Here is a 27,717-nt window from a genome sequence, read left to right on the forward strand (position 1 = left end):
TTTCAGCACATACTACCTGCCAACAATAGCTGCTTAATTTTTGTTTATTTAATACCCACCCACTACAGTCCGTTGGCAAGTCTTTTGTTATGTGACTGATTAATAAGTAAATACTTCTTTGATTATGCCTGTGTATATATGTATGTACATGCATAAATATTTAAAGTACACTTTATAAGAGGTACTCGAAGTTATTTCATTTACTTTTTGTTTTTTTTTGGTAATTCAGTCAATTTTCAATTCTTGAAGGTAAACATTGAGCAACTTAAAGCGCGTAGCATAAAAAAGTGAAGTTTAAAAACAAGCGAATCGTAAGATTAAAAACTGGTGTCACTACATATGTCTNGGTAATTCAGTCAATTTTCAATTCTTGAAGGTAAACATTGAGCAACTTAAAGCGCGTAGCATAAAAAAGTGAAGTTTAATAAAAACAAGCGAATCGTAAGATTAAAAACTGGTGTCACTACATATGTCTAATTCAATAGCATTTGTCGTCAAATAAGTGAAAACACATAGTCAAATGAAACTAAAAAACTGTTTATCGAGTGATTGATTTTTCACCCGAGGTCGGATTTCTCAAGGGGTTCTCCCTCATGCTCAGACTACAGAGAATATTTCATAAGGTGTTTTGCATAAAAGTTATTGGTTGTCATGATGAAAGGATGTAATATAGCACTAAAAAGAAATTATATTCCGCAGTTCTCGAAATTTAATGTAACCTACACTCTAAAAAGTGCCTGCAAAACTACTCCTGAAAAGTGTTTATTTTTCAACCAGAATCTGTGTAAACATACGCACAAGATGTTCAAGACTTGACTTTGAATGTTTAAAATATATACAAAAATAAATACGTGAAATGTTTAAAAGTTACATTTTTTACTAATAATAAACTTTAAGTGCTCATATTTTTATGTAATTTTACTCTACACTACTACTCGACAAATTTGGTATGTAAAAGTAAACCGTTATTGTTTAATTTTATTACACGGTTAGTAAATTTGCACACATTAGGCGAGGAAATTGCTTGCCTCTCTTTATGCATATGCGTAAATTTAAACACAAATTTTTTAGAGCAAATTTTAAAAGTTTCAAGTGCAAACTGTGAAATTGTGAACAATAAATGTTTACAATTCAACAAACAAATTTTAAATTTGTTCTACGCCACATACTTGATAAGTAAAAGTAAACAAGCAGTGTTGAATTTAATTAATACGGTAAATCAATATGCATTCATTAAGAGAGGAAACTGGTTGGTTACCTATCCTAAAATTCACAAATTTAAACACAATTTTTTTTTTAGTGTATTAATCAACGTTAATAACAGAGAAGCAGCAACAGAATAGATTTTATTAATTTGTGGTAGAGAAAAACTTCTCTTGAAGTTCACCAACTTAAATTTTCTACAGACATCCCTCCAGAAATCCAACAGCGAGAGCGCAGAGCGGCACAAAATTAACAACAACTTAGCAATTGCGAAATGTTATTTCTTTTTTGTGCACATTTATATCTATTAAAAAGTTGATAGTTATTTTAATATGTCTTTCATTGAATTTCATTTGAAAAATTTATTTTTGATTTGTTAGACAAAATATTCGGTACTATAAGTACATATTTTAGGAAACTGTTATTTTCATCAAAAATTCCGAAAATAAATAATTAATAAAGAAAAACTTACGAAGATTTTGTAACCCATTTTTTAGTCAATAATTAGTAAATTCTTCATTAAAAAAAAAAAAATTAAACATGCCCAAAGCCAAACCAATAAAAAGGTTTGTATACATGCATTTGTAAGTATGTACATTAGGGTGGTCCAAAAATTCATGTTGAAAACAAAAGTCGGAATTTTAATGCTCTCACCACTAGGATTGTTCTTTACCACAGTTTTTTTTTTTTAATCGAAAAATATTTAGACGTCGCTCAAAGCGCTCAAAATTTTCCATATATTTTATATACAAAAAAAAACTTTTTTCTTGGAAATGGTATTGAATTCTTGAAAATCAATATTTTTCGATATGAAAACTCTGTTTCTCTTCAGGGGGCTCCCAATAATAATAATATTACATAGCTCTTTGTTGTGGGTCTCGTCAAAGCATTTTTTGGGGTCTTTAGGGGTCCTACAAAATAGTTGATAATTAAAAATGGCTAAAAAAAAGAATAGATATTATTATTGGAAGTCTCCTTCCAGATTTTCAAAAATTCTATACCATTTCTACGAAAAGTTTTTTTCCATATAAAATACATGGAAAACTTTGAGCGCTTTGAAAGATTTTCTAATTTCCAAATAAAAAATAGGGGATATTTTATTTGATATAGAACAGCCCTAGGGGGTGAGAGTATTAAAATTTCGACTTTACTTTTTTGGACCGCACTAACGTATGTATATACATATACTGAGACGCTATAATAATTTCGCCATAATCTTGTTTTCGCGTAGAATAAATTTAAGTGAAACTTTTACTTCAAACGGTTATTATATGACACCTTATCGACATTTTTTTTTCATTGCATACACATACAGACATATTTGTGTACATATGTATATCCAAAATAATCAAGGTATTTTATACTTTAATGAGATTTGGTACACGTGATAGCTCAAAAACATGTGTCTACTCTTCAACACAGATTATTATGACTAGTTTGTTGTTAAATATTTTCTTCATCTGCTATGTATTTATATATATCTCTTCCCATTTACCTTACCAAAGCAGATGTTGCATCACCAATAATAACAGCGTTGTCGAGTATATATTTTTTTTAATCTCCACTTTAGTTTTCTCAATTACTCCTACTTACACTTGCTCCGACAAAAGTTCCCCTATTGCATTAAATATATGTACTTCTTTTACATATTGTTTGTCTTTTGTTTCCTTGCCGTTTTGGTCATACCAAAAAAGTGGGACAATCCAATGCCTCAGAGTTGAAAAGCTTACATGGCCAAGAAAAAAAAGGCGCGAAAAATTACTTATTTAAGTGCGCATATGAGTGAGTTTTTATTGTTTTCGTTAATACACGGCATTGTTATAATAATATTATTGAGTCAACAGGCGGCTGTCAACGAATTTCCAATTGAATTGTAATTTTGTGGCCTTTAAACAAAAATCATTTCTTTCAAAATCAGAATTTTATGAAATGCACGAAATTTTTGGGTTCCTTGTTAATATTTTAACTACTAACCAAACATAATTGAAGTTTAATAAGCTATCTTAACAAAAGTTAAATGAAAAGAAACTATTTTGTGTTAAACTTGTTCCTTTTTTAAACTAAAAATCAAAAGTATACATAAATTAAATTTAATGTTTTAGTTAAAACTTCCTAAATTTCGGGTTTGTTTTACTTTTATATAGCTTTCCTATCCAACTTTTTTGTTGACTAATTGTTAATAATTTCTATTGTATATTCATTTTATTGCAGAGTGCGTGAAAAATTACAACTACGAGTCACTGTGGGCCATAAAGGAATGAAAAGTACAAGTCATATGAGGTAAGTGTTTATTACTTAATTTGAGTTATTTTTTAATTCATAGCTGTTATTGAATGAAAAAGCTAACGGATTACGAATTGCTTTTTTTACTCTTGTGGCTGCTTCGAAGATAGTTAGGCTGCATTTACGTGAGGCGATTCAACATTGCACAACAAAAAGCTCTGGTATAAATGGTGATTCAAAAACCGCTTGCCCCAAAGTAGACAGCAAGCCAAGTTTTTGCAGGCGATTATCGCCCGTCAATAAATCGCCTCATGTGAATGCATCTTAAGAGAAAATGTTATTGAATTTGGTCGATAGAGCCTGCGTTGCGGTAAAGCTGCGATGCGAGGGTTATAAAGGGGCGTCCATAAATCACGTCACAGATATTTTTTTGCTGTTTTTGAAGATTTTAGATGACCCTTTCCATTAAGTAATTTTTTTTAATAATCAGCAATTAAATCCACGATAAAAAAAAAAAAAACTCTCTGCATTGAGGAGGATGCTTAACCTATTTATTTTTTATTCTTTCGAAAGAAAAACTACTCAATTGGGAGAAAATATCAGGATTTTAAAGAATTTCGAGACAAGAGCCAATTTATCTTTGCTTCGGAGACGCGTTTTCTTTCGAGAGCAGAGTTTATGGGTTAAGCTGAAGAATTAAATTTTCCATTTATTCATTAATTTCAATGTAATGAATAAGTAAAATAAAGCACATGTAGTCGTACGTATCGATCGATCGATGCAGCTTCGGTGAAAAGAAACGAAAACAAGGTCAGGTTCAGAAAGTCGCTTCTTTTTTGTTTGTTTCTGGAGCCAATTTAGAATCAATTAAGAAGAAGGGGTATGTTTATATTTTATATTAAAATTTTTTAAATTTTTTCTAAAAACGCTTTTTAAAAATATTTCCGATTTCATATTCCAAAAGTGTTTTAAAAATGAAAAGTTTTAAACAAGAAATGATCCCAATCAGCCTATTTTTCGCAAAGTTATAGACTTTAAAAAAGAAAAATAGATATCTCGAAAACGGCTGTACAAAAAATTTAAAAGGAATCAATTAGCTCTATAGCATACAAATTTAAAAAAAAAATCAGAGACGCTAAAGCCAAATGGTGTCCTAATTGGGCTAAAAGGCCTAAGTAAAGTTTTCTTAAAACTCTTCCTTTGGGCACTTATACACATTTTAATATTTCACTTAACTTGTGTACAAAAAAAAACTAAACTTAAATATTTTTAAATCTCTTCCGTCTGACATTGTGATACATATTTCTATTAATTGACGAATTAAATAGAATTTGATTTTTTAAACACCCTCCTAAATAGAGTTAAGAAATAAATGCATTTGAAACCCAGTTCGGTTGATACCCATATTTCAATAAACAAATTCTAAATGTCTAACTGAAGATGTCAGTTACTTCGAATTGAATGCCATTTTTAAAACAGCTGGCAGACAGGTAATAAATAAAGCTTTGTCAACACCTTGATTCCCGCATTGTAATTGTAATGGTGATTCCCGCATTGTAATATTAAATTTAACTGTTCCGATAATTTAAATTAAATTTTTTAAAAGGTGGCAACAGATTTCTTTGCCGATTTTTGGAACCTTATCGCATATATTATCCAATCCCAATCTTTCAATAGCATCACAAAGGCCAAATTTTGAAAGGGTTCCCATCATAATTAAATCTATAAGAATCTTATTTTGTGAGATATAGTGAAAGCTGTTTAGGCATTTGTGAGGACTAAAGATCAAAATCCAGCATCTACGGATACCAAAGCAAAGTGAATTATGAGCTGCAACCAGGGTTGCCACTTTGGTAAATTGTTACCAAAATTGGTAGAAAAAATTTGGGTTGGTAAAAAGGTAAATTTTTTCTCATTTTGGTAGATTTTTGATGAACTTTCCGTTCCCGATTCATTTTTCGTAGTTATCTTTAAATATATTATAAATTTATTTGCATACTTTTTATATAATTACATACGTATAAATGTATATCGATATAAGGCGAACATATCGCGCTCCATTCAAAACTAATTTTACTGGAATTCCGAGGAGCTTTTGAATGCCTAAATATTTTAAATGATTATTTAAATATAAAGAAAAAATTTACAGGTATGTAATTACGCACCATGATTGTTCGCAACAAGAATTAAATCAACGCCATTTTTTATCAATGGAAAAAAAATAAAAAAAATCAATGAGAATTTTAAGCAGCACATTTTGGCTATTGTTCTAAAAATTCTGAGTAAATAATTCGAAATTTAGACGAAAATTTTTGGAATTTTTCTATATGTTGTATATAGTTTGAATCCTCGATTTTTATGGATTTAGTTAAAGCAATAAAAAANAAACAATTTTAATTCTTATTGAAATAATAAAAATAAAAAATAAAAAAACTAAAGTTTTAATTAAAATAAATAAAAAAATAATAAAACTATAGTTTTTATTAAAATAATTATAAAAAAGTTATTGGTAGATATTTCCCACATTTGGTAGATTTTTTTCAAGTCGATGGTAAATATTTTTTTTCGTCAGTGGCAACCCTGGCTGCAACAGTTTTATATAGACAGCACCCTTTGGTGGTCATTAAAAGGAATTTCACTGACAAGCACTACCGAAAAAAGAGCGTAATCGGGGTTTAAATAACAGTCAAAGCTTGGCAAAGAAAGGGACGATTGATTTCGGTCTTATAATTACCACAGCGGTACTCCGGGAAATGAGGAAGCGGGCGAGTATGCTGGAAAAGAAACTGATATAGAGTTAGGAAAAGTGGCTAGGAACGTTAAACCTCCCGATAAATTCCTGTCTTCAGAAGTTGAGGAAGTGACCAGGGCAGCCCTCAACAGCTGTTGGAATAATCTGTACACCAGCTTGGTATGCTTCTCACAGGAATACCAACGGGATATATGGCCATTAGCCACATAGCGGCGAGGTTCTAAACCCCGCATAACGATTTCTCCGCACTCCGGAGAAAACGCCACCAATTTCTGAGGGACTACTTCTTCGAGAGCCTGTCTAAGCCTGAGAAAGCAGTCTAAGCTTAGTAAACTTAAGATTATAGGAATTCGTTTATCCTCTCTGTCCATGGTGAAATCATAAACGCTAATGTCCGTCAATTTAAATTGCAACCCCAATCAACACAAAATTATCTTTAATGTTATCCACGTAGTTTACACTCTGCTTCAGCAGCCATATAATTTATTTTAATTTAGTATATGTACTCGCAATGTAGTCGATCGGCTACCTTCCTTTTTCGAAGCATTTAAAACTCAACGCGGCGTGTACCTATACCCAAACCAAAGCAACAGCAGCATTTCAGTACCTCATACTGCTGCCAGCAAAGCCCCTTACAGTTTTTGACTTTTCCAAGCTTTTATTGCGCTTTAACAGTGGAGGTTCAACGATTTCATTTCCTTAACACTTTCAGAGCAAAACGACTTAACACTTCGACCGAAATATTTATAAGTGGCTGTTTTCAGTTTTCTATTTGGTAATTCGTTGAAGGAAAATCTTAATATGCACAGTATTTCTTCCCAGTTTCCATCTCCTCATGGCGCTATAAGTCAAATGCGGAAAAATAAACTGCAGTTGAAATTGCAAAGGTTAAGAAAACCATGAGTACATCATTAGTCATAATTTTAAGCGCTGCGGTTGTGCATTTGTGTTTGTTTCTTTAATACGGGTGTTTGATGCTGCTGAGAAATGTTTTTTTTTTTTTTAATGGCACAAATGTTATACCTTCTAGTTATTAAGAAAAATGTTCACAATTTTGTTTAGTCAGACAACTTAAGCTTGGTTAATACTGCTACCTTCAGACAATACACCATCCATTTTACTGATTTGACTTTGTAAAGGGCTCAGGCATAAGTTTTGCGAGCAAAAATTCCGAAAAAATGTGAAGCATAAATTGTCCATCTCATGTTGATAAAGTCTGGAAGTAACTTTCATGTACTTGTATGTATGTGTTTATATATTACTTACCATACACGATTGAGAGAATACAAACGTTGTGCCCATCATGGTACCGCTATTCCTCTCTCAGTGAATTTGACAGAATTGTTGTTTGTATGACGTCACACTTGTGCAACTTATTTTCGTTTTCCTTGCAACATTTTTTCTTCTTCTTCCATTCTTGCTCACGTTTTGGCATTTCTCTCTCGCAATTGCACCAGTGTGACGTCACACAAAAGTTATTCTCAAAAATCCTCTCTGATCGGCGCAATCTTGTATTCTATCATTCTTGCTTACCATAGTGTTCCCTAACCGTAAGCGTTAGCGACCTTTTCTCAAAATTTTTTTTTTTGATATAAACTGATTGGTGCCTTCTGGCCAGTCGTAGACCTTAGGTTGTTCAAAGAAACGTATGTTCCCTCTAAAGAGTTCCTCGGGGGTATTGACAAAATACGAGCCGAGGTGTTTAAACTTTAGTCTAGCTAAATCCAAGCAGCTGAGTATAAAATGCTGAGATGATTCCACCTCGTCCTCGAAACAGCTGCAGTAGGGGTCCGTGACGATATTAATTCGCACTGCATGGGTTCACATGAAAGAATCGAGCGCAAGCGCTTAAACAGTAGCAGAAGACCCTTTGCCCTTTGCGGTCAACCACCGGCCAAAAAGACTATGCAACTTCGCATTGTGGCGTTTCCACCCAATGCTTGCTGAGCCGACTCTGAGCCCATCTGTCCAGGAGAATTTGAGTGAAGAACACCCTATCTCAGCTGCCGATTCAAAAATGCCCTATCTCAGCACATTTTCAATATATTTTCAATTTGAAAAAAAAAAATCTGAGATAGGTCTTTCTTCAACCAAACTCTGAGATATAGTGTTTTTTAATAAAATTCTGAAATGTGGCGTTTTTCAATAAAATTCTCAAGTGGGAAGTGCTTGAAAAGTCTTCTGAGATAGGGCGTTTTCGAACTGGCTGCCGAGATAGGTCGATCTTCCACTCAGGTGCCCATATAGTATATGTACATTAGAGCAGATCCAGAGTTCCGTCATTCGTTTAGTCATGAAAACGTGCTCTTCGAAAAATTTTCAACCTCGAATAACGGATAAGACGTGCGTCAAGAGCCCAACATTTACATAAATAATTCATTAAATTTTACATAAAAAAGGAGAAATGACCTATAATTCACTAGAAGGAGCATATTTCTTTCATATCAGTCAATGAATTTCATATCTATCAATGATCTCAAATATAAATTTTCATATCTCGTCAGATTTTTATGAGCAAATGAACCTACCCGAGGGGAGTCTTGCTTTGGGGGCCAAAGTTTAAAAATAAGGCGCACCCTAATGTACATACTTACACTACCAAGAACTCTTAAAGAACAACCGGTGGTAAAGCCTTTAGCACACATTACCCCTAGAAACGATAGCAGATTTTTGTTGAGAATTCGTATTCAAGTAATTTTCCTATTCGCACACAAACAAAATCAACATTCATATAAATTCCAACTTTTTAAGCTATACATATATCCTCTCTTTACACCCGCAGACAGTGCCTAGCGCATTTAGCCCCAGTTGCTTGCTTGGTCATTCAGATTTCACTACGCAAGCTCACTAACCTTTATGCTCCAGCGCGTCGGTTGTAATTAAAAGTTTAAAAATTGAAATCAAATTTGCATTAAAGGGTTCACTACTCTTTCTCTTCCTTACCTTTACGTAGGAACTTGCCACTTTTTTCTTTAGCAATTTTTTCAACAGCACTTCAACAGTTTGCAAGTGGCCACAATCCGTTTGTTGCTACCATGATTCTCTATGTATTTTCACGCAAAAAATTACCAAAAGCCAGAAATAATTCAAAGAATTTGTTATGCATTTTCAATACACAAAACAAGCAAATGTGGAAATAAAGTACTTCATTATCGTTGTCTAACTAGAATTTATCGGCATTCGCTCTTTGAGCGTGAAATTTATTTTCGGCTCTTTGGTATTAAACTAGTCGGACTACTCATCTTGCGCATACAGTTGCCGATACCAGTTTAAATTAATTAGTAAATTCTGTGAAAACCGTAAAATCAGCTTTAATTCATTACACATTACTCCTGCAGCCAATGTGCAAAAATGTGCATATGTATATATGTAGTAGTTTGTTGTGGTTAGCCTATTGCCTGAGTATCAAGACCGTTAACCAGTCAAAAAATCGTATGCCGTTTTCTTTTCTACGGAAAAATTTAACCTTCTCATCGCCCTCTTCGCACAAATAGCACCGATAAAATTTGCGTCACTCACATAAATACGAGTCACGTCAAAACATACGAGTACTTCGTATTAGTTTTCATATTTTTGAGGAGACTTTGCTTCTCTAATAAGAAAAAAACCCGACAACCCATAGTCCAGTATGCAGCTCTCAAGAAAAGCAAAAACTCCATATAAAATGACGTACAAGAAATGGCTAAGAAATGTTCTTGTGTAAAATATTCTTGAGGCAGTACGCAATTCTTAAGAACTTTGCTACGCTTTCTACTACGGTCTTTTAAAGTGTTTTGTTAAAAAAGAGCACAAGGCAACCAATGCTTGCAACAGAAATATATGCCAGTTCCATTTTTCTTTAGAAAAGAGTGAGGCAACAGGCTGGTGAAGTATTAGATGTCAAAATTCCTTGGGCACACATACGAAATATTGGCAATCTTTTATTCACCGTTTTCTTGAGAGCTGCATACTGGCCTTTAATTATCACCCGGACAAACAGACTAAAATCCGGACTGTCCGGTTAAAAACCGGTCACCTTGCAAACCCTGCCCTATAAATGGCGCGTCAATTGTGACTTCAAAGTTCTGTCAGTATTATCAGGTATGCAAACGGGCTACACGAAACACTGTTTGGAATGGTCGAGCCAAATGCTATCAGTATACCCAACGTAATTGGCCACAAAGAGATCAAGAAGTGGTTGATCAGTTCAACGTTGTTCGTGAGTCATTGATAACGCTTTCGAAGATTATGCTGCCAGATTTCATAAAACGATTGGCGCGGGTCAACGAAAATCCTTACGTAATGCTAAACGTAGTGCCTGTCGACGTTGCAGGCAGAATTGTCGCGGCGCGAACGACTATTCAGGGACTCAGGGAAACCGATTTATCAATTTAGGACTGGACACTCTGGAGTTCTAGGTGCCTTCGATTTCATCCCAGATCGTACGGACTACTGCACCACCGATACGGCTCCTAGCAGCTTCTTCTCTGCCCACTTTACCTCAAGGGGCGGGCGGGATCTGGAGGAGGGGTGCAGTGAACTTCTTTACGGATGGATCGAAACTGGACGGCAGGTTTGGTGGAGGGGTCTTCTGTCAAGAGCTCTCCATCAGCACTAAGTTCAGGCTCTCGAACTTCCGCAGTGTATTCCAGGCGGAAGTAGCTGCTATCAAGGAGGCGGTGGATTCACTGCTAACGAGCGTTATAACAGTCAGTGAAATAAGCATATATTCTAATAGCCAATCGGCTATCAAGGCCTTGAGTTCATTAGAGGTGCTAACTTGGTTAAGGAATGTCTGCTCTCTCATTCGGCCGCGTCGGAATACTTCTGCATTAGGCTTATTTGGGTTCCGGGTCACAGCGACATTGGGGGGAACTGCGTGGCTGACGAACTGGCGAGGAACTCGTGAAACATTATCACCGGATAAAGAGCGGCTGGGGTGCCACTGATCACTTGCGATACACCCCTTGACAGATGGACCTCATGTCAGCTCAGCGAGCGCTGGGCGAATACCACGACATGCGCGATCGCAAGATCCTTTTTTGGTGATCGAGGACACTCCTCACACTCACTAAGCCACAGTTCTTACTTCTAGTGGGGGGTCACTGTCCTATCGGTATTCACGCAGTAAGGCTGAACGTTCTACCGGACCCCTTATGTCGCAGTTGCCTGGAAGGGGATGAGGTATAATCACCTCAACACTACCTTCTTAAGTGCCCAGCGTTTGCGAGGCTAATGTTGAAGTACTTTAGGTCTCACTTTCTAAATAGCCCCGAGGAGCTCTGGGGCATTGAGATCAGCCGTATTCGCAAATACATAATCGGCTCGGCGCTTTTTAACGTTAAAGTTTAGGGGGCTGTTCCAAATTGTGGTATCACAAAGGGCAATCTTACATTGTCCAAGTGAGCTCCGGTTATACGGGGCTGCCACCTTACCTAACCTAACCTAATACGTATTCAGTTCGGGCATATGCTGTGCAGTTCAATGCAACAATTTTTGTTTAACATGGCTCGCTATAGCCCAGTTTGCTGATTCGTTCTTTCCGAGACGAAATTCAGCGCCCTCTTACAGACTCACCACCTGTCTTTTGCTCCACGCACAATATGGCCAGTAGAAATAGTCGATCGAGAGTTTTACTAGTGTACGCATAACTGCTTCCATTCACTTTAGCCATTACTCAAGGACAGTCATACTGAGTTATTTTATGAAGCGTCTAGAATGGTGTAAACTCTTTTGATATCAAAACCCTTGCGTCTTGCATTCTTTAAAACGATAGGTGCTTTTATTGCTTTAAAAATGATGTCGAAATTCAGCTTCTGTCAGACCTCCGTATGGATGCTTTTGTATTTTATGAACACACAAATGGAAAGTGCCGGAGTTGGCGTCCATAATCAACACAAGATGGACTGCACTAGCTAGATGCTGCACATACTACATATACATGTACATGCGAGTACTAGAACTCCTTTTATAAGTGCATTTCAAAAGCAGATGCGTTTTTATATGTACATATATAAGTATGGACGAGTATGTTGTCACTTCAATCGCTATCATAAAACCAATACAATCGTAAATTTGTGAATATGAGAAAATTCAGTGCACTCAAGCAATGTCCCACTTGTAAAATAAACATGAAAGAGGGACATTAAATGCTCTCATTTTCGTTTGTGAACCATAACACACAAGAAGGGTGCCAATTTGCTATTTTGCTTGTTGGAACTGAAAAAGACATAAAAGCATGGATTACCTAGCCAATGCAAAGTATGTATATGTATGTCTATACAAAAAATCTTAAAGTTTCTGAACATGTGAAAGAAATTGAGTGATTAATATCAAAAAATGGTATTCACTTAATCGAATCGAAAATGAACTTTGATAATGAACCTAATTCTTCTTCGAAGCTCTCTTGCTCTCTCGTTGAAGGAAGTATACGGAACACTAAGACAATAGTGCTTTACTAGTCCCGATATAAATCGCTTTTATAGCGCCTTGATATCAGTTAAATTTAGTTTTCCGGAAAAAGAAGAAGCAGACGGATATGCAATGAATGCTTCCCAAACAAATATGAATAGTAATCATTAAAAATCATGTTACTGACTGAAGAACCTCATAAATTTTCGATATCGCGCTACTTTCTAACGTAGTAATATATTCTCCAATTTACCCGGCAAGATTTGAAGGGACAATGTTCAGGGTCGCGCTATTTTCGGCAATGGACATTGATGTAAATATATCGGTCTGACTCTACGAGCATTTTCTAGGCAAAGCCAAGTCCTTTTCCACCTGGTATTTTCATAGCAGTGGGGCCTCCCTCTTCCTCTGCTACCACCAGCGGGTTCCGAGTTGCATACTTTCAGCGCTTGAGCGTCGGTGTCCATTCGAACGAAATTTTAATTCGCTGCACTATGTACATGTCGTTGTAAAGCTCATACAGCTCATCGTTCCATCATCTGCGGTACTCGCCGTCGCCAACGCGTAAAGGCCCGTAAATCTTCCGCAAAATATTTCTCTCAAACATTTCAAGAGCCGCCTCATCGGATGTTGTCATTGTCCATGCTTCTGCGCCATATACCAGCTCGGGCATGATGAGCGACTTATAGAGCGTGGTTTTCGTACGTCGAGAGAGGACTTTACTCCGGAATTGCCTACTCAGTCCAAAGTAGTTATTGTTGGCAACAGTGATTCTGCGTTGGATTTCCATGCTGACATTAGATATTATCGGCGTTAATGCTGGTTCCCGAATAAAGGAAATTCTCTACTTTTTAGAAATTACAACTGTCAACAGTGACGTGGGTGCCAAGGCGCGAATGTGCTGGCTGTTTGTTTGATGACTGGAGATGCTTCGTATTGTTCTCGTTTACCACCAGACCAATTCGCTTGCCTTCCTTATCCAGCTTGGAAAAGGCAAAACAGACATCACGGTTTTTGTTACCGATGATGTCGATGTCATCGGCATAAGCCAGCAATTGCACGCTTTTGTAGTAAATTTTTCCTGAGCAGTTCAGTTCTGCAGCTCTTATTATTTCCTCCAACATGAGATTAAACAAGTAACATGAAAGGGAGTCGCCCTGTCTGAAACCCCGTTTGATGGCGATCGGCTCGGAGAGGTCTTTCCCTATTCTGACGGAGCTGGTGATATTGCTCGACGTCATTTTACATAGCCGTATCAGTTTTAAGTACGTTCTCAACATTTGTAACTAGGTCGCCATTGTTGTTCCTGCAGGAGTACGCCCTGGTCTTGAAACCTTCCGTAAGTCGCCTAACTCTTTGTTAGAATTTTCGGGCTTTCTTCCTGTCGACCAGCATTTCAAGCTCTTCGCACTCACGTATTTCGGCCTCTCTCTTCTTATTGCGCCAAATACGTCTTTCTTCCCTCTTCAGATCCCTATAGCGGTCTCACATAGCGCGCGTTTCGCCCGATCGCAGCGTAGCTCTGCAGGCCTCATCTTTTCGCTCTGCAGCTTCCTAACACTCCTCATCATACCAGACGTTCTTTCGGGCTCTCTGAAATCCGACACTTCTTCGGAGGCGGTACTTAATGAGCTGGAGATGTGGTTCCACTGCGCGCATATGTCGGTTTGTTGAAGAGTGCTCTCTGAGAGGAGGTGTGAGAGTCGAGTAGCGAATGCATTGGCTGTCTGTTGTGATTGCAGCTTTTCGACGTTAAGCTTTCTCTGCATATTTGGGCGCACATCACAGCCCAGAGAAATGTGTTCTGTTATAATAGAAAAAATCAAAGCTTGAGCGTTCCATATAACCACGTCATCATCAATCATTTAACTCTACGGATTGAACCACAAAATTACATTGCTTATAATTTCACAAATTACTTCAAATAATGCTACGCCATAGCCAAAGCAAATGTATTTATAAGGAATTATTCACAACATATTCACTTTTAAATATCTTCGTTTTTTATTTGGATGATAAGTGTCCTGGTCGATGGATTCGAGCTTATGGCAGCCCTAGATTAGTATTTAAAAGATTTTTGGTGAGCCTTATTTTAATGCCTTTAGGGTGGTACGTTAGGAGGACACGAACTGTGATCTGATGGGTAAGTACTATAAGGGGGTACTTGAAGTCAATGAACTTTGAAACAAAAAAGTGGTCTCCTAAAGATAACAACATCGATATATCAGACTAATGCCAATATATCAGATAAATGCCGATGATATGATGAAAAATGTAAAAAGGCGACCCTTACGTTCTACCATTTTTTTTTTTTAATTGCCTTGCCAAAACACTTCAGACTCAGAGATATATGGCGATTTTTTCTGGTTCGGTCTAATAGGCCCGTCAGAATGTGTACTTGTACGTCAATAAAGGAAAAGTATGCGAAGGAAGTGGCGTACGTAACGTAGAGATACGCCGCAATGAAGGTGTTGCGTCTGCAAACAAAAATCAGCTGTTCCTTATGGCCGCGTACTTGGGGTTTACACAAGTCAATTTTTGCCGAAATAATAGCAAAACATTCACACCTTTTTTTACTAATACATAAGCGATATTGCAGTTAAATAAATATATAATTTTTATTTACTGAAAGTTGTTGCAATAATACCGTTTTATGCTACTACATAAAAAAATTATATTTGCTTATTGAGTTCCTGGAGAAAAGAAATTTTTCTATTATTGTCACGGTTATTGTTTTTACGGCCGCTGTTGTCGGGATGCTGCTTATGCCAGCAGCTTTTTTTAAAGTGCTTATGAATACTGGCTTGGTTGAATTTTACCGCAAACGATTTCATTATGGCTTAATCTTTTCCTCTTAAAATTTGTTTACTTAAAAAAAAAACGCTTATTTTTTTGCAGATATTTTATTGTCATTCTTTCCCCCATACTGAACTTTGCAAATTTTTTCTCTGAATTTTTTTCTCTTAGATGCTTCTCCAATGATTGTCATATTCTTCTTCTTAAATATGACTAATTGATGGCAATGATCTCAAAGTGTTTTGTAATTTTATATTTGTTTATTTTGCAGCCGGTTTCATATTCGGCACAAACTCCCCATAATTCTTTAGAATATTTTACACATTCTCGGTATTCTTTATTGTTACTGTTCGTTCTGCTTTGATTTGGGTTGCGGTGGCTTGGTTATTCGTTTAGTATATTTTATATTTCTTTTGTTATATCGAATTCTCGCAAAAATTTAGCACGTGTTGAAAATGTGTTGCTCTTACAAACCAGTCTATTTTTAAGATTTCCAGTTAAAACTGATTTCTTGCAAAAAACAAATAATTATTTTTTACTGAATTTAAAATAAAAATCAAAACTAACAATACGATTTTTTATAGGTAATTTCGTCTATAAGTCTTCCCTGTTAGTGTTTTGTCGAGTCTGACCAGCCAGACTGATTTCATTACTCTTCCTGTAAGGAAAGTAAAATATTCATCGTTATATTTTACACACTTTACTCCTCTTCAGCCATAGCTACGGTGACTAGATTTCTGTCGACAAAAATCGGGAAATTTCTCAAGCATCGAACCCAAACGTACAATTTTGTTTTTAGAATAAAAAGACATAACATCTTTTAATATAGCTTTATTTGTTTTTTGTTATTGATTTGAATTGTTGAATTGTTGAATATAGCTTTATTTAGGACAAAACAAGGAGAAAAATTTTGAAAAATGATCGCAAAAATTTATACACACAATATTTTTGTACGGGGCGAAAATGTAAATAGGGAAAAGACTTTTTAGCAAGTGTTGGCTGCTTTTCTTTGTTTAAAAAATGCTTATTGTTATTTTATGAAAATAAAGGTTACTTCTAAAACAAAAAACATTTAAATAGAAATTTCAAACTTTGTAGAACTTTTACAAAAATTCAGTGAATTTTAACAAATGTTAATTAAAAAAATTGTATCAATGTTATTGTGGCTTGTTAACATTTTATTTTTAATATTTTTATTGAGCTTTGTACCACAATTGTTCATTAGGGAAAATTTAAAAAGCAACAAAGTCTAAGCGGTAGAAGTTATAGCAGCTATTTCGGAGATCACCACATCTCCTCATCAGACTTCTTTTTTTCTAGACTTCAGCAGGTACAAAGCTCAATAAAATATTTAAAAAAAAAATTTTTTCAATAAGATTTTTAGAATTTTTTAAGCATGCAGTCTTGTAGAACATTAAATTTTAGCGTAACAAAGTGCTAGTTCGAAGTAGCTTGGACTTACCGTTGATTTTTGGAAATTTTTTATTTGCGCATTTTCTTCCGTACAAAGTATGTTGAAAAATTTTTTTGTATGGAAAAAATGTGCAACACCTTCCACAAAAAATTTTCCACTTCGTTTTACTTAAATTGAACGGGCTACAAAACCGCATACTAAGAATGTTTCGAAGAAATCTAATTAAAAAGTTCAAAATTTGGCGGAACTGTGTCGAGTGTTGGTAATTTTTGTACAAAAATTTATTTATATACATTAAATAATCGAAAGGGGAGAGTACCAGTTTGGCAAAATAAAACATTACCAAAGATCATAAAAAATATTGATGCTGGCTATGTTTGTGGCTCCCCAATATTCTATGTCCTTTGTGATAACGAAAGTGCTGCCACGTTTGTACAAAACATTTTTTGGGCCAGAGGGCGTGTAAGAACCGGTAACACAATTCTGTGGGGGAAAGCTGGTGAATAATATTTTTAGTGTGGTGAGACAGTTTTGCCAATCTGCTGTGTGAAATTAAATCTTTTTGGCAACAGCAAATTTTTGATAACCGCAGATTTATGCGGAATAAAATATTACTAATTGAAGTGTAATTAATATTTTAAGAAAACATCTACCATCATTGATTGCAATTCATCAATTTAAGCTTTTATTTAACGAAAACTTACAAACATCAACAATCTTTGCGATTGTCAAAATTTTCTATGCATTTGTCAAAAATTTCACTAGCCTCATGAGCTATTGAAATTTTATTCACCTTACAGTTGTCAAAAATTTACTTACCGCAAACTTTGTTACCGATTCACACACGCCCATCATACCAAAATCTGTAAAAAACGCAGTTTCGAAAAAAGTGTTGGTTAGGGCCGGGCCCTTGTGAATTAAGCCCAGTTTAATCCGACGAAACGTAACGACAGAGTGGAAATCAAGTTCGATGGTCCCGCCTTGTCGGACTTGAAGAAATTGGAGAGCTACATATTTTAGCCGGCAGTTTACACTGCATCCTTCTATGGATAAGGCCAAGCGTCGAGTAATCAGTAGGTGCACAAACTGCCCAAAGAAAGTGCACCACTTGCAGTAACGGTGAAGTCCAGGTCAAATAACTCATGGCCTTAACGTAACCCCCCCTGTGCGAGAACAGTCCTAGTAGCGTTCGACCGATCAAAGGCGTTTGACACCGTCTGGCATCGTATCAGTGGTCAAAAGTCGTCAATTCGAGATCAAACATTAAAACCTAGAAGAATTAGGCAAAGTGTTCCACAGGGTGGTGTTCTCTGCCCCGCCTCTGTTTAAGTTCTATACCTCGAAGCTTTCTCTGGTATCGGAGAGAATCTCCTTGATCTCATACGCTGACGGCTGTTTGATATTGGCGTCCGGGAATTATATTGATGACCTCTGCTCGAAAGTACACAGCTACCTCTCCAAACTTTCTCGCAGCTATACTGCACGGAGAGTAAACCTTAGCGGCGACCTTCTTCACCACCTGGACGAAGGCATTCACGTCGATGGCACACCAGGAACAACCAGGAAATCTTAGGGATTACGTTTGACAGCCTGCTCTCTTTCTCCACGCACACAACCGAAACTGACAATAAATTACAGAGTAGCAACAAGGTCCTCAAGTCGCTCACTGGCAGCACGTGGGGCCAAGACAAAGAAACGTTGTTGGCACCTTGTAAGGCAATTGGCCGACCGGTGCTGAACTATGCTGCGTCCTGTAAAGGAGCGTAACAAAATGCTTAGCAAGCGATTTTGGGGGGGATGCCTCAGATGTGAATGAACAGCTTTTGAGTATATTCGCGCGGATCCCAATAATGTCCGGACATTGTAGCCACCTCCGTAGCTACTTGTCCAAACTCGACAGCGATATCCCAAATGACTACCAAGCATGTGGCGATTCCCTCAATTACACCAACAACCTCTTCTCATGTCAGCTCAATCCTACTCAGCTAACACCCCTCCGGTTCGACGCCGTAGAAACAGCTCGTTTTTCGGCCTTCCGCTCGTTGAGTTTGACGACACAGGTGCGGCATAGTAGTGCCGCTACAACAACAACAACTACTCGGCCCAATTTAACTAACATCCCTTTCCCTTTGGTCTGTCTTCGTCGATACAGCTCGTTCCCTGCACCTACTGTTAGATTTGCTTGATGACAGCGATTGAAGGGTTAAGTAAGCCGCAACAAGAACAACAAAAATAATAACGAGGGTTTTCATGTCGTTCTGTTGGAATTGTTTTTAACTAATGTTTGGGGTAACTTTGTGAGGACTTGAGTTCGCAATTCGTATACAAGGATTGGGGATTGTCTTGCTTTATTTAATAATATATAATATAATTAATAATAATAATTTAAGGCTGTTTGCAGCTCTCAGCAAAAATCAAAATAAATATTTTGCAGTATTTCTGTTGCTTGAAAATATACCTGCTTTGCTGTACATTTTCTGGAACAAGTAAATATACAGGCAAATTTTTCCGTTACAGCTGCAAATTGATTTAAGAAATTTTTATAGGAAAAAATTTCTTTCCATTTTTTGTGCATAAATTTATAAAAATTTTCGGGTTTTCTCTTATTTTGTTATTTGGTCTAATTTTATTTTATTTTATTCATCTTAATTTCGTGTTGTTTAACCTTCTTTTGCTCATTGTGTAGGTATAATGTTACTTTACATTAGTACATATATTTTTTTATTATAGCATATATTATTTATTTTTTTTATGATATTTAAGTTAACTCCTGATTATCTTTTCGTTCTTTCATTTCGTTTTGATATACATGCATACATATTTAATGGCATTCTCAAATTTATTTGGTTCTGCAACGATATAGTAACATAATTGCAACGTACATACGTAAATTGCTTTGAAAGTTTATTACATTTTTCCCATGAGCACATCCACACCGCATACTTTGCTTACGGCATCCACATGTGACAAAGTCCACATTACATTTTGACAGCTGCTGCGCTGTTGTGAAATTCATTGTGAACGAGCGCTACAAGAAAATTGGATGTTTCCGCGGATTTTTAACTTGTTTTCGCAGCTGAATTTGACTCATTTCAACTATTACAATTAAAAAAGAACATGTGCGCTGCTAAACTAATGGAAGCATTAAACGACTGCGTAATTAATTTTGATAGTCGTGTATTATTAACTGACTTAATAAATGAATATCATTTGCCACTTGAAGAAGTGAGTCGTACACTTGAGGAATATTTGAAGCAGCAGGAGAAGGATGGCGTCAAATATGAGAAGCGTTTTGTTATACATGGTACGGAAGCGGATGATTCAAGCAAAGAAGTGTTTAAAATTGTGAAGGGGGAAGTTAATTTGGAGCAGTGGCTAAATAAGTTGAAAGGCGCCGAGTCTGCACTGTATTCGGTTGAGGTTGAAGGTGGCGCAAAGGCACCAGCGGAGGATCTAAAACCTGTAACATGGTTCGCTGTTAAATTAGAGGACTTACAACCTCGTAAGAAAGAAAATAAGCAACACAATGGCACATTAGAAAAGTCGAATGATACTAATGCTGCAGTAAAAGTAGAAATTAAACCGGAGATAAAGCCAGCTAAAGGCCTTACAGGCGTTTTTACCAAAACCAAGAGCAACGATAATTCTGATGGCACCAGTGCTAAAGTAAAAAAGGAAGCTGGTTCCGGTAACTCAAAGGCTGCGGCAATAGACAAGAAGGTCTCAACACAAAGTACCAAAACCAAAACTACAACTGAAGAAGATGCTGCTAAGAAAACGCCACAAAAATCCGCCGACCAGAAAAAGGTGTATCCTAAAGACAAAAAAGCGGCTGCAGCAGCTGCCAATGGCCAAAAAGGAATTGGAAACTTCTTCGCGCCAAAGAGTAAAGACGCAGCTGACACTTCTAATAATCCCGCGTCTGATGCCAGCCGCCAAAAATCTCCAAAGAAAGTGAATGACTTCTTCAAAAAGCAAGTCGAGAAGCCTGCTGGTACTAAAGAGAAGTTGAAGCAAAAAGAGAAAAAAGCCAATAGTTCCATGCAACTATTCTCAGAAGACGAGGAGGAAAAAGAGAAAATCGAGGAAAAATTGGGAAATAAAAAGAAGGTAGTTGAAGTGCAAGTTGAATCTTCTGACGAGGAAGAAGAACTGAATAAGCTGAGGCGCAAAGTAGAAGATGCCGACAAGAAAGAAGCTGCGACTAGCAGCCGCAAACGTCTGCGCATCGAGGACTCGGATGATGAGGAGGAAGATGAAGAAGAGGAAGAGCCAAAGCAAAAGCAAGGAAAACTTGAGGAATCCGCTGTAGCTGAGATAGGAGACTCGCCTCCAAAATCGGAAACATATTTGGATGAAGACGGCTTTGTTATAACTGTTAAGTCGAAGAAATCGCACTCGAAATCGAACGGACCAGCAACTACACTACAGAAAACGCCAACAAAAGCGGATCCCAAAGGGAGTAAACCAAAGCAAACTCCTACGGCGGCTGCTAAGACGAAGCAGGGAAATATAATGAATTTCTTCAAGAAAAAGTAGTTTAAAAAAGTTTGAATTAAAATTGTTACCACATATGTATGTATTTTAAGAATATACATTTATATAAACATTTTATACATTTTAATAAACGATCGCTTAAACTCATGATACAAATATTATTTCCTATGCCGTTGATTAGCTGAGTGTTTATGTGGAAATTGCGGGAAACGCCCAAAACAGAATTGGTATTTAACATACTTTTTTTTTATATTTTACTCTAACAATTTGCTTCTTTTTTTTTTTTGNATCTTTGCTTATACATTTTAATAAACGATCGCTTAAACTCATGATACATGTTGTTTATGTGGAAATTGCGGGAAACGCCCAAAACAGAATTGGTATTTAACATACGTTTTTTTTTTATATTTTACTCTAACAATTTGCTTTTTTTTTTTTTTGCAGGTGTACTTTGTAGTTAATGCTCTCACACAATATAATTCTGCCGTCGAAGACTAGTGTTGGGAAGCCTCTTCCCCATTCTTCGAAGAGACGATTGCAAGCTTTTCAACACCTGCTTCCTTCCAGAAACAACGTAACTTCTAGTCCTCCACTGCCGTACCTAAAATCCAAATGGTGCGTTTCGAACCTTTAGGCCAGAAAATGTTCACGCGGCGCAATTGGCTGCTCCGATGTAGCATACTCATCAATATTGTTGTCATCCTATACATATGCAGTCATGTCATGATTGGCAATGGCAGCGGTTTTACTGGCAGTAATACATTTTTTATACAGGAGCGAGGATTAGATCCAGCGCAATTAGCGAATAGCGTAAGAGATTTATGTTTATAAAAAGTTATGCTTTATCATATATATGAACATTAATACTTACTAATTTTTATTACAGGACCAACTTGTCGCAGACAAGCTGCAGCCACCTCCGCCCCCTCCACTCATATCCAATGACCTGCAAGTGCCGCCGCCGGGGGCCAACGTTTCTGGTGGTACTGCGTCGGTACCTGCTGCTCCTGGGGATATTGCCGCACCACTTGCACAAAATCACACAGCTGGCGCCGCAGACTCGCCGGCTGTGCCGGCGGTAGTAGGGAATAATGGCGCTGCTGCCGCTGTCAGTGGGACTGCCGAGTCAGCTGGGTTTGTAAATGCTACCGCTAACGACGCCTATATTGTTACCGGTGATGAAAAAGACTTAAATGAACGGCTGGAAACACTTTTAAACTGTTACGAACGTGACTACAAACCGGAGATTTTGCAGCGCGGTGACTTCTGGGTGCTCAAAAATTACGTGCGCGCCGATCATGGTGCGATGAAGTGTACCGAATCAATTACGTATACAACGCATGCGGATTACACGTTTTTAGATAATCTCATACCACTGTTGGAGCGGTAAGCATCTAGTGAAAGTTGTGTAAATATACATAAAAAATTCTTATATAACTTTTAGTTGGAATGCGCCCGTTAGCATTGCCATGCACACACCTGGTACTGATTATCAGCCAACTATTGATGCCATTAAGTACTTGCGTAATTGTCTGCCTGGGAGTCACTTAGTACGCGGTCTGACCACATTTCATCTCTACTTTAGCACAAAACACATACCCAAGCAGGTAGTGAAGCAATCGGAAGTGCTGAAGACGCCCTACAACTGCACGCTGCCACCACCCTATTTCAATGTTAGCTCCGGGCATTTATATAAGTCACAAAAGAAGCTATTGTATCCAGTGAATGTGGGTCGAAATATAGCGCGCGATGCTGCCTTAACGCACTTTATACTAGCATCGGATATTGAGTTGTATCCAAATCCAGGGCTAGTGAAAAAATTCCTGGAGATGATTGCACGGAATGAAGCGTATCTGCAACGCAAAGCGCCAAGGTGGGTAACAAAATGAATATACATATGTATATGCATTTTGATAATTTTTTAAAATTAAATGTGCCACTTTATTCTCATTTGCAGAGTCTTTCCGCTCTCCATTTTTGAGGTGGAAGCCAATGTGACCGTGCCACGCGACAAAACCGAATTGCAGGAGTACTTGCGCAATGGCAAAGCGATACCTTTTCATAAGCGTGTCTGTGCCAGTTGTCATGGCGTGCCACAGTCCAAAGAATGGATGGCCGCCAACGAAACGGAGGAACTCAGTGTCTTCCATATAGGCAAGCGTACTGGATATTTCCGGCATTGGGAACCTATCTACATTGGTACGCATGCGGACCCTCACTATGATGAACGACTGAGTTGGGAGGGTAAAAGTGATAAAATGACGCAGGTGAGTAAGAGGTTTCATACACTACGTTGCATAGTTATAAGACCGCCACATATTAACAAATTTTGACTTATTATTTTTATATTATACTTACTATACTTATAATTGAATGAGCTTTTCCAAAAATTCTTTAAAAAGGGTGTAAAATTGTGAAAATTCGGTGAATTTTTATTATTTTTGCAGAAAGTTTGAAGTGCGGATTTGTATGGTGTTTGTTAAAGAAAGGACTTTATTTGTAAATAAAAATAATTGAAATTAAAGGCATCGCTGTGGACCTACTTGTCTCTGCGTGGCTTCGGCCTGCCAGTATAACCTAACCGAATTCAAATTAAATAAAATAAAAATAAATACTCAATACTTGTTAATATGTGGCGGTTTTATAATTATGCAACCCATACATACAATTAGCCTTATTCATTAAAAATAAAGGAGCTTTAAAATAGGCTTATAAACTGAAAAATACGGGATTATTTCATAGATAAAAGTACAAAAAATTTAATATTAGGCAAATAATAATTTCCTTGTTTTCTTTTTAGGGCTATGCGCTCTGCGTACTAGACTACGAATTCCATATTTTAGATAATGCCTTCCTTGTGCACAAACCAGGCATCAAAATACTACAAAAAGATAATCGACGTGCCATGTTGGCGGGTAAAACGAATCAACTTATACGCAAAATCATTTATCCGGAATTGAAGATAATGTATGGTGTGCGACAGGGATGCATCGTATAGTAACTAATAAATTGGCAAAAAAGTTGAAAAACTTTTTTAGGCTCTAATAAGAATGGAATTAAAAGACTACTACTACAATTCAAGATACTATTTTTTTGAGCGACGAACAGCGTTGAAAGCGCAACATTAACGATGATGTAAAAAAGCTATATACCTACAATTAGATATTTGCCAGCATAATTCATAGTAAATTACGATAAGTAAAAAATCAATTTGAAGCGTCGATTCGAGCCAACGCATTGTAAACATGTTTTATAGTACTATTTCAATTTTGATTGTTTTTTTTTGTATAAATTGAAACAAAAAAACGCGTAAATATTTTTGTATATTAAAAATATGAATAAAAGTGTGTCACAAAAGGGACGTATATTGGCATTTACATATAATGCCGTTTTTCCTGCAATGTAGTGTTGTATAAAAAGATTTGTATGATGTTAGATTGCGGCAGTATGCGTTTATTACTGTCATATAATTATTATTTCAAGACTTAAAAATTTGCTTGTATTATTTAAACAAAACTGTATGTAGATGTGTATGTGCATGTGCAACAGCAGTTTATTAAAAATAACGAAAAAAATATATATATACATATTTATTTTTAAAACGCCCAAGCACTTACGAAGTAAAATAAACCCAAAATAAAAAATTACAAATCGAAAAAAAAAACATTAAACAAAAATGTGAAAAATAATTTAGATATTTTTGTATGACTAATTAAATAGTAGTATAATAGACGAAAAATATTGCAAAAAATTTATGCATTTTACTTCAGAAAACAACTTAAGCGCGGAATAGTCACACGAAAAATATAGAAATATTTTACTTTTAAAAAGTTAAAAGAACGTATAAATCACTTAAAGTGTATACACAGCACACACGCACTTACAAAGCTACATATTTTCTAAAATATGCGCATATTTTTAATTTATAGTTTTTTTAGTGTTTATGCTTAATTGTTATGTTAGTTTTAGCTCTTAACGATTTTCTTGCTTTGTTTTTTGTTTTGTCATCTAAAACTTAACCTAAAGTAGTTGTATTTTACTTGCGTTCCTATGTTGCTAACCTTCAACCTTTCAAGCTAAGCCTACAGAGCTTTTTCTTTTCAAACTTTGACGTACATTGACCTTAATTAAATTTTTTTAATAGAATTGCTTGCATACATATATCGTCACCATCACAACAAAAAGCCTATTTGAAAATTTTTTATGAGAGCCAAGTGGCGGAATATCTAAAATACTACATTTCTTAAAAAATCTCGATTAGGGTGTTTTGAATTGATGATGACAACAATATTATGTACATAAGTATGTATCCACAAAGATACATCAATTAACGGAAGCTCCAGGAAACGTATGCTTACAGGCCTGATTCCTGAGATTGAGAAGTCCTTTTAAAGTTCCAAGGAGATGAATACATACATATGTATACATATCTGTGGCAATCCAGTAAAAATCTCAAGATCGTTGAAGCCTTCGGCACTTTTTTCTCCTTATATATTTTTCCTATTTATTTTAAAAAGTCTCCGTAATTATTTTAACCCAATTCCAACTTAATAAAAATATTTTATTATACATCTTAGCCTCTTGTAAGCGTAAGAACCGTGATATTTGAACTTTAGTAATTATAAAATTAAAGATATTAGTGCATTCAAACGTTTTTGCATAATAGATAGTCACTAAGTTGTATGAAAAAGAAACATTTGACTACTAATTATAAGAAAAGTATTTGTATGGTATAGAGAAAAACGTGTATATGTAGTGAGTAATCTGTTTACATAATAGATAAGTACTGCACATAAAAATAGCTGGTAGTAGAAAAACCAATAGCATATATTTGACTAATAAGATTCGAATGTGAAAAAGGCACTAAACAAATTAATAAAAAAAAAGAATGAACTCAAAAGTAATAGAAACTTAAAAATGGCTCAAGCCAATTGAAATTCAGCTAGAGCATAAAAATGCCTGCATAAATAATATAGGCTGAATTATGTATGTACATGCATATACTTCAGCAACTTAAAGCTTTGTATAATTGCTATTGGCATATAGCTTTAGTAGCATGAGTTTTGATAAACAAGAAGAAACCCAACATGAATCGAGAAAACTAAGTAATTTAGTAGTTGAAAAGACTTACAAACACTCTACGCAAACTACACACAGACTACAAAAAATAGGGAAACGTAAAGAAAAAAATCTTGTTACAAACCGGCGCAATGGGAAACCAAGGTATTTGATATTAGCTTCTTGAAAATATAACAGTATTTTTGAAATTTTCCTATCGAAATAATTTCGGAGAAAATTCAAAATGAAAGCATTTTTATAAAAGCAAAGCGCATAGAAATTAAATTCAATTTTGCTGCCGAAAAATAGAAAAAAACCCATTTTTGTGAAAATCAGTTAACGAAATAATTTCAATTAAAATATATACATATATATTTTTTGAGACACACGCATATATAACATTTTTGTACGAACGCTCAAATTATAATTTTTTCTATCATGGTAAAAATTTTTCACTTATCCAAACATCAAACCATTTCGTTCGGCCACATATAGATACTATTATTTAGCACAATATACATACATACATACATAGTTTATATCTAGCCCTGGACTGTTTAATTTTTCATCTCAAAATGCAAAATACTTATCGCTGGCTAAAATATCGAAGTACTTGATTTATTTCTAATCGTTTCTATTTAGTGATGCGCAAATTTGCAGAGTCCAAAATTGAAAATTTGATGTCCCAAAAAATACAAAAGTTTTAATCAACGTTGTAGAGTTTGATTCATATATAAGGTTGTTCAGGCTATGAATATGGAATTTCATAAGTTAAACTTTTTTGAAAATAACTGCTTGAAAAAACGTATTCAATACTTTTTACTCTCTCCTGTAGAATTTGAAAAACTGGACTTAGGAAATGTTCACTCTACGCTAGCGATATGTATGTATAAGTGGCTTTTCCTTTAACTGAGAAAAAAATCCTCAAGCCTCGGAACTTTGCCTGAACTTTGAAGCACACTTTCAAACATGCTAGTTTTTTGAGTTCAAGGAAATCACCTAATTGTGTAAAAATTTCGACAACGAAATTTCGATAGTCAAAAGAAAACTGTTATGCTTTATTATTTAAAAAAAAATATATATACCGGAAATTAACTAGCAAAACATTCAGAGTATTTTAGTATTCAGGGAGATTCTGCAATTCACTTCTGGTTGATTTCAAGCAAAGTCACTTTGAATTCACATTGAAAGGGATTGAAATTCACTCGTAAATGAATTGCAGAATCTGCCTGATTTTCTTATAGACTATTTTTACCTTTACAAAACTTAAAGCATTTTGTTCAGAAAATTTTTGTATGAAAATTTCTTTAACCCATGCTAGGCCAAATCGCCAACTTCCTGCCATAAGTGTAAGCATTTACATATTTTAAAATTCCTAATGATT

General features: G+C 35.8%; 2 protein-coding genes across 3 annotated transcripts; both read left to right on the forward strand.

Moving 5' to 3' along the window:
- Positions 1–230: 230 nt before the first annotated feature.
- LOC108365215 (beta-1,4-glucuronyltransferase 1) lies at positions 231–27,409 on the forward strand. Of its 2 annotated transcripts, XM_017619199.1 has the most exons (7): positions 231–249; positions 3,415–3,483; positions 21,720–22,085; positions 22,162–22,661; positions 22,720–23,148; positions 23,233–23,542; positions 24,076–27,409. In XM_017619199.1, the coding sequence occupies exons 3-7, from the start codon at positions 21,888–21,890 to the stop codon at positions 24,271–24,273; spliced, it is 1,635 nt and encodes a 544-aa protein (XP_017474688.1). In that variant the 5' UTR covers positions 231–249; positions 3,415–3,483; positions 21,720–21,887; the 3' UTR covers positions 24,274–27,409. The 2 variants fall into 2 exon arrangements, with proteins under 2 accessions (XP_017474688.1, XP_017474689.1); XM_017619200.1 differs by lacking the exons at positions 231–249; positions 3,415–3,483 and having other exon boundaries at positions 21,628–22,085.
- LOC108365216 (DNA polymerase delta subunit 3) lies at positions 19,780–21,508 on the forward strand. Its single transcript, XM_017619201.1, has one exon. The coding sequence runs from the start codon at positions 19,896–19,898 to the stop codon at positions 21,315–21,317; it is 1,422 nt and encodes a 473-aa protein (XP_017474690.1). The 5' UTR covers positions 19,780–19,895; the 3' UTR covers positions 21,318–21,508.
- Positions 27,410–27,717: the final 308 nt, after the last annotated feature.

Source organism: Rhagoletis zephyria, unplaced genomic scaffold, assembly GCF_001687245.7.
Source record: "Rhagoletis zephyria isolate East Lansing unplaced genomic scaffold, Rhagoletis_zephyria_1.1 Rzeph_scaffold_01805, whole genome shotgun sequence".
NCBI classification, from domain to species: Eukaryota; Metazoa; Arthropoda; class Insecta; order Diptera; family Tephritidae; genus Rhagoletis; species Rhagoletis zephyria.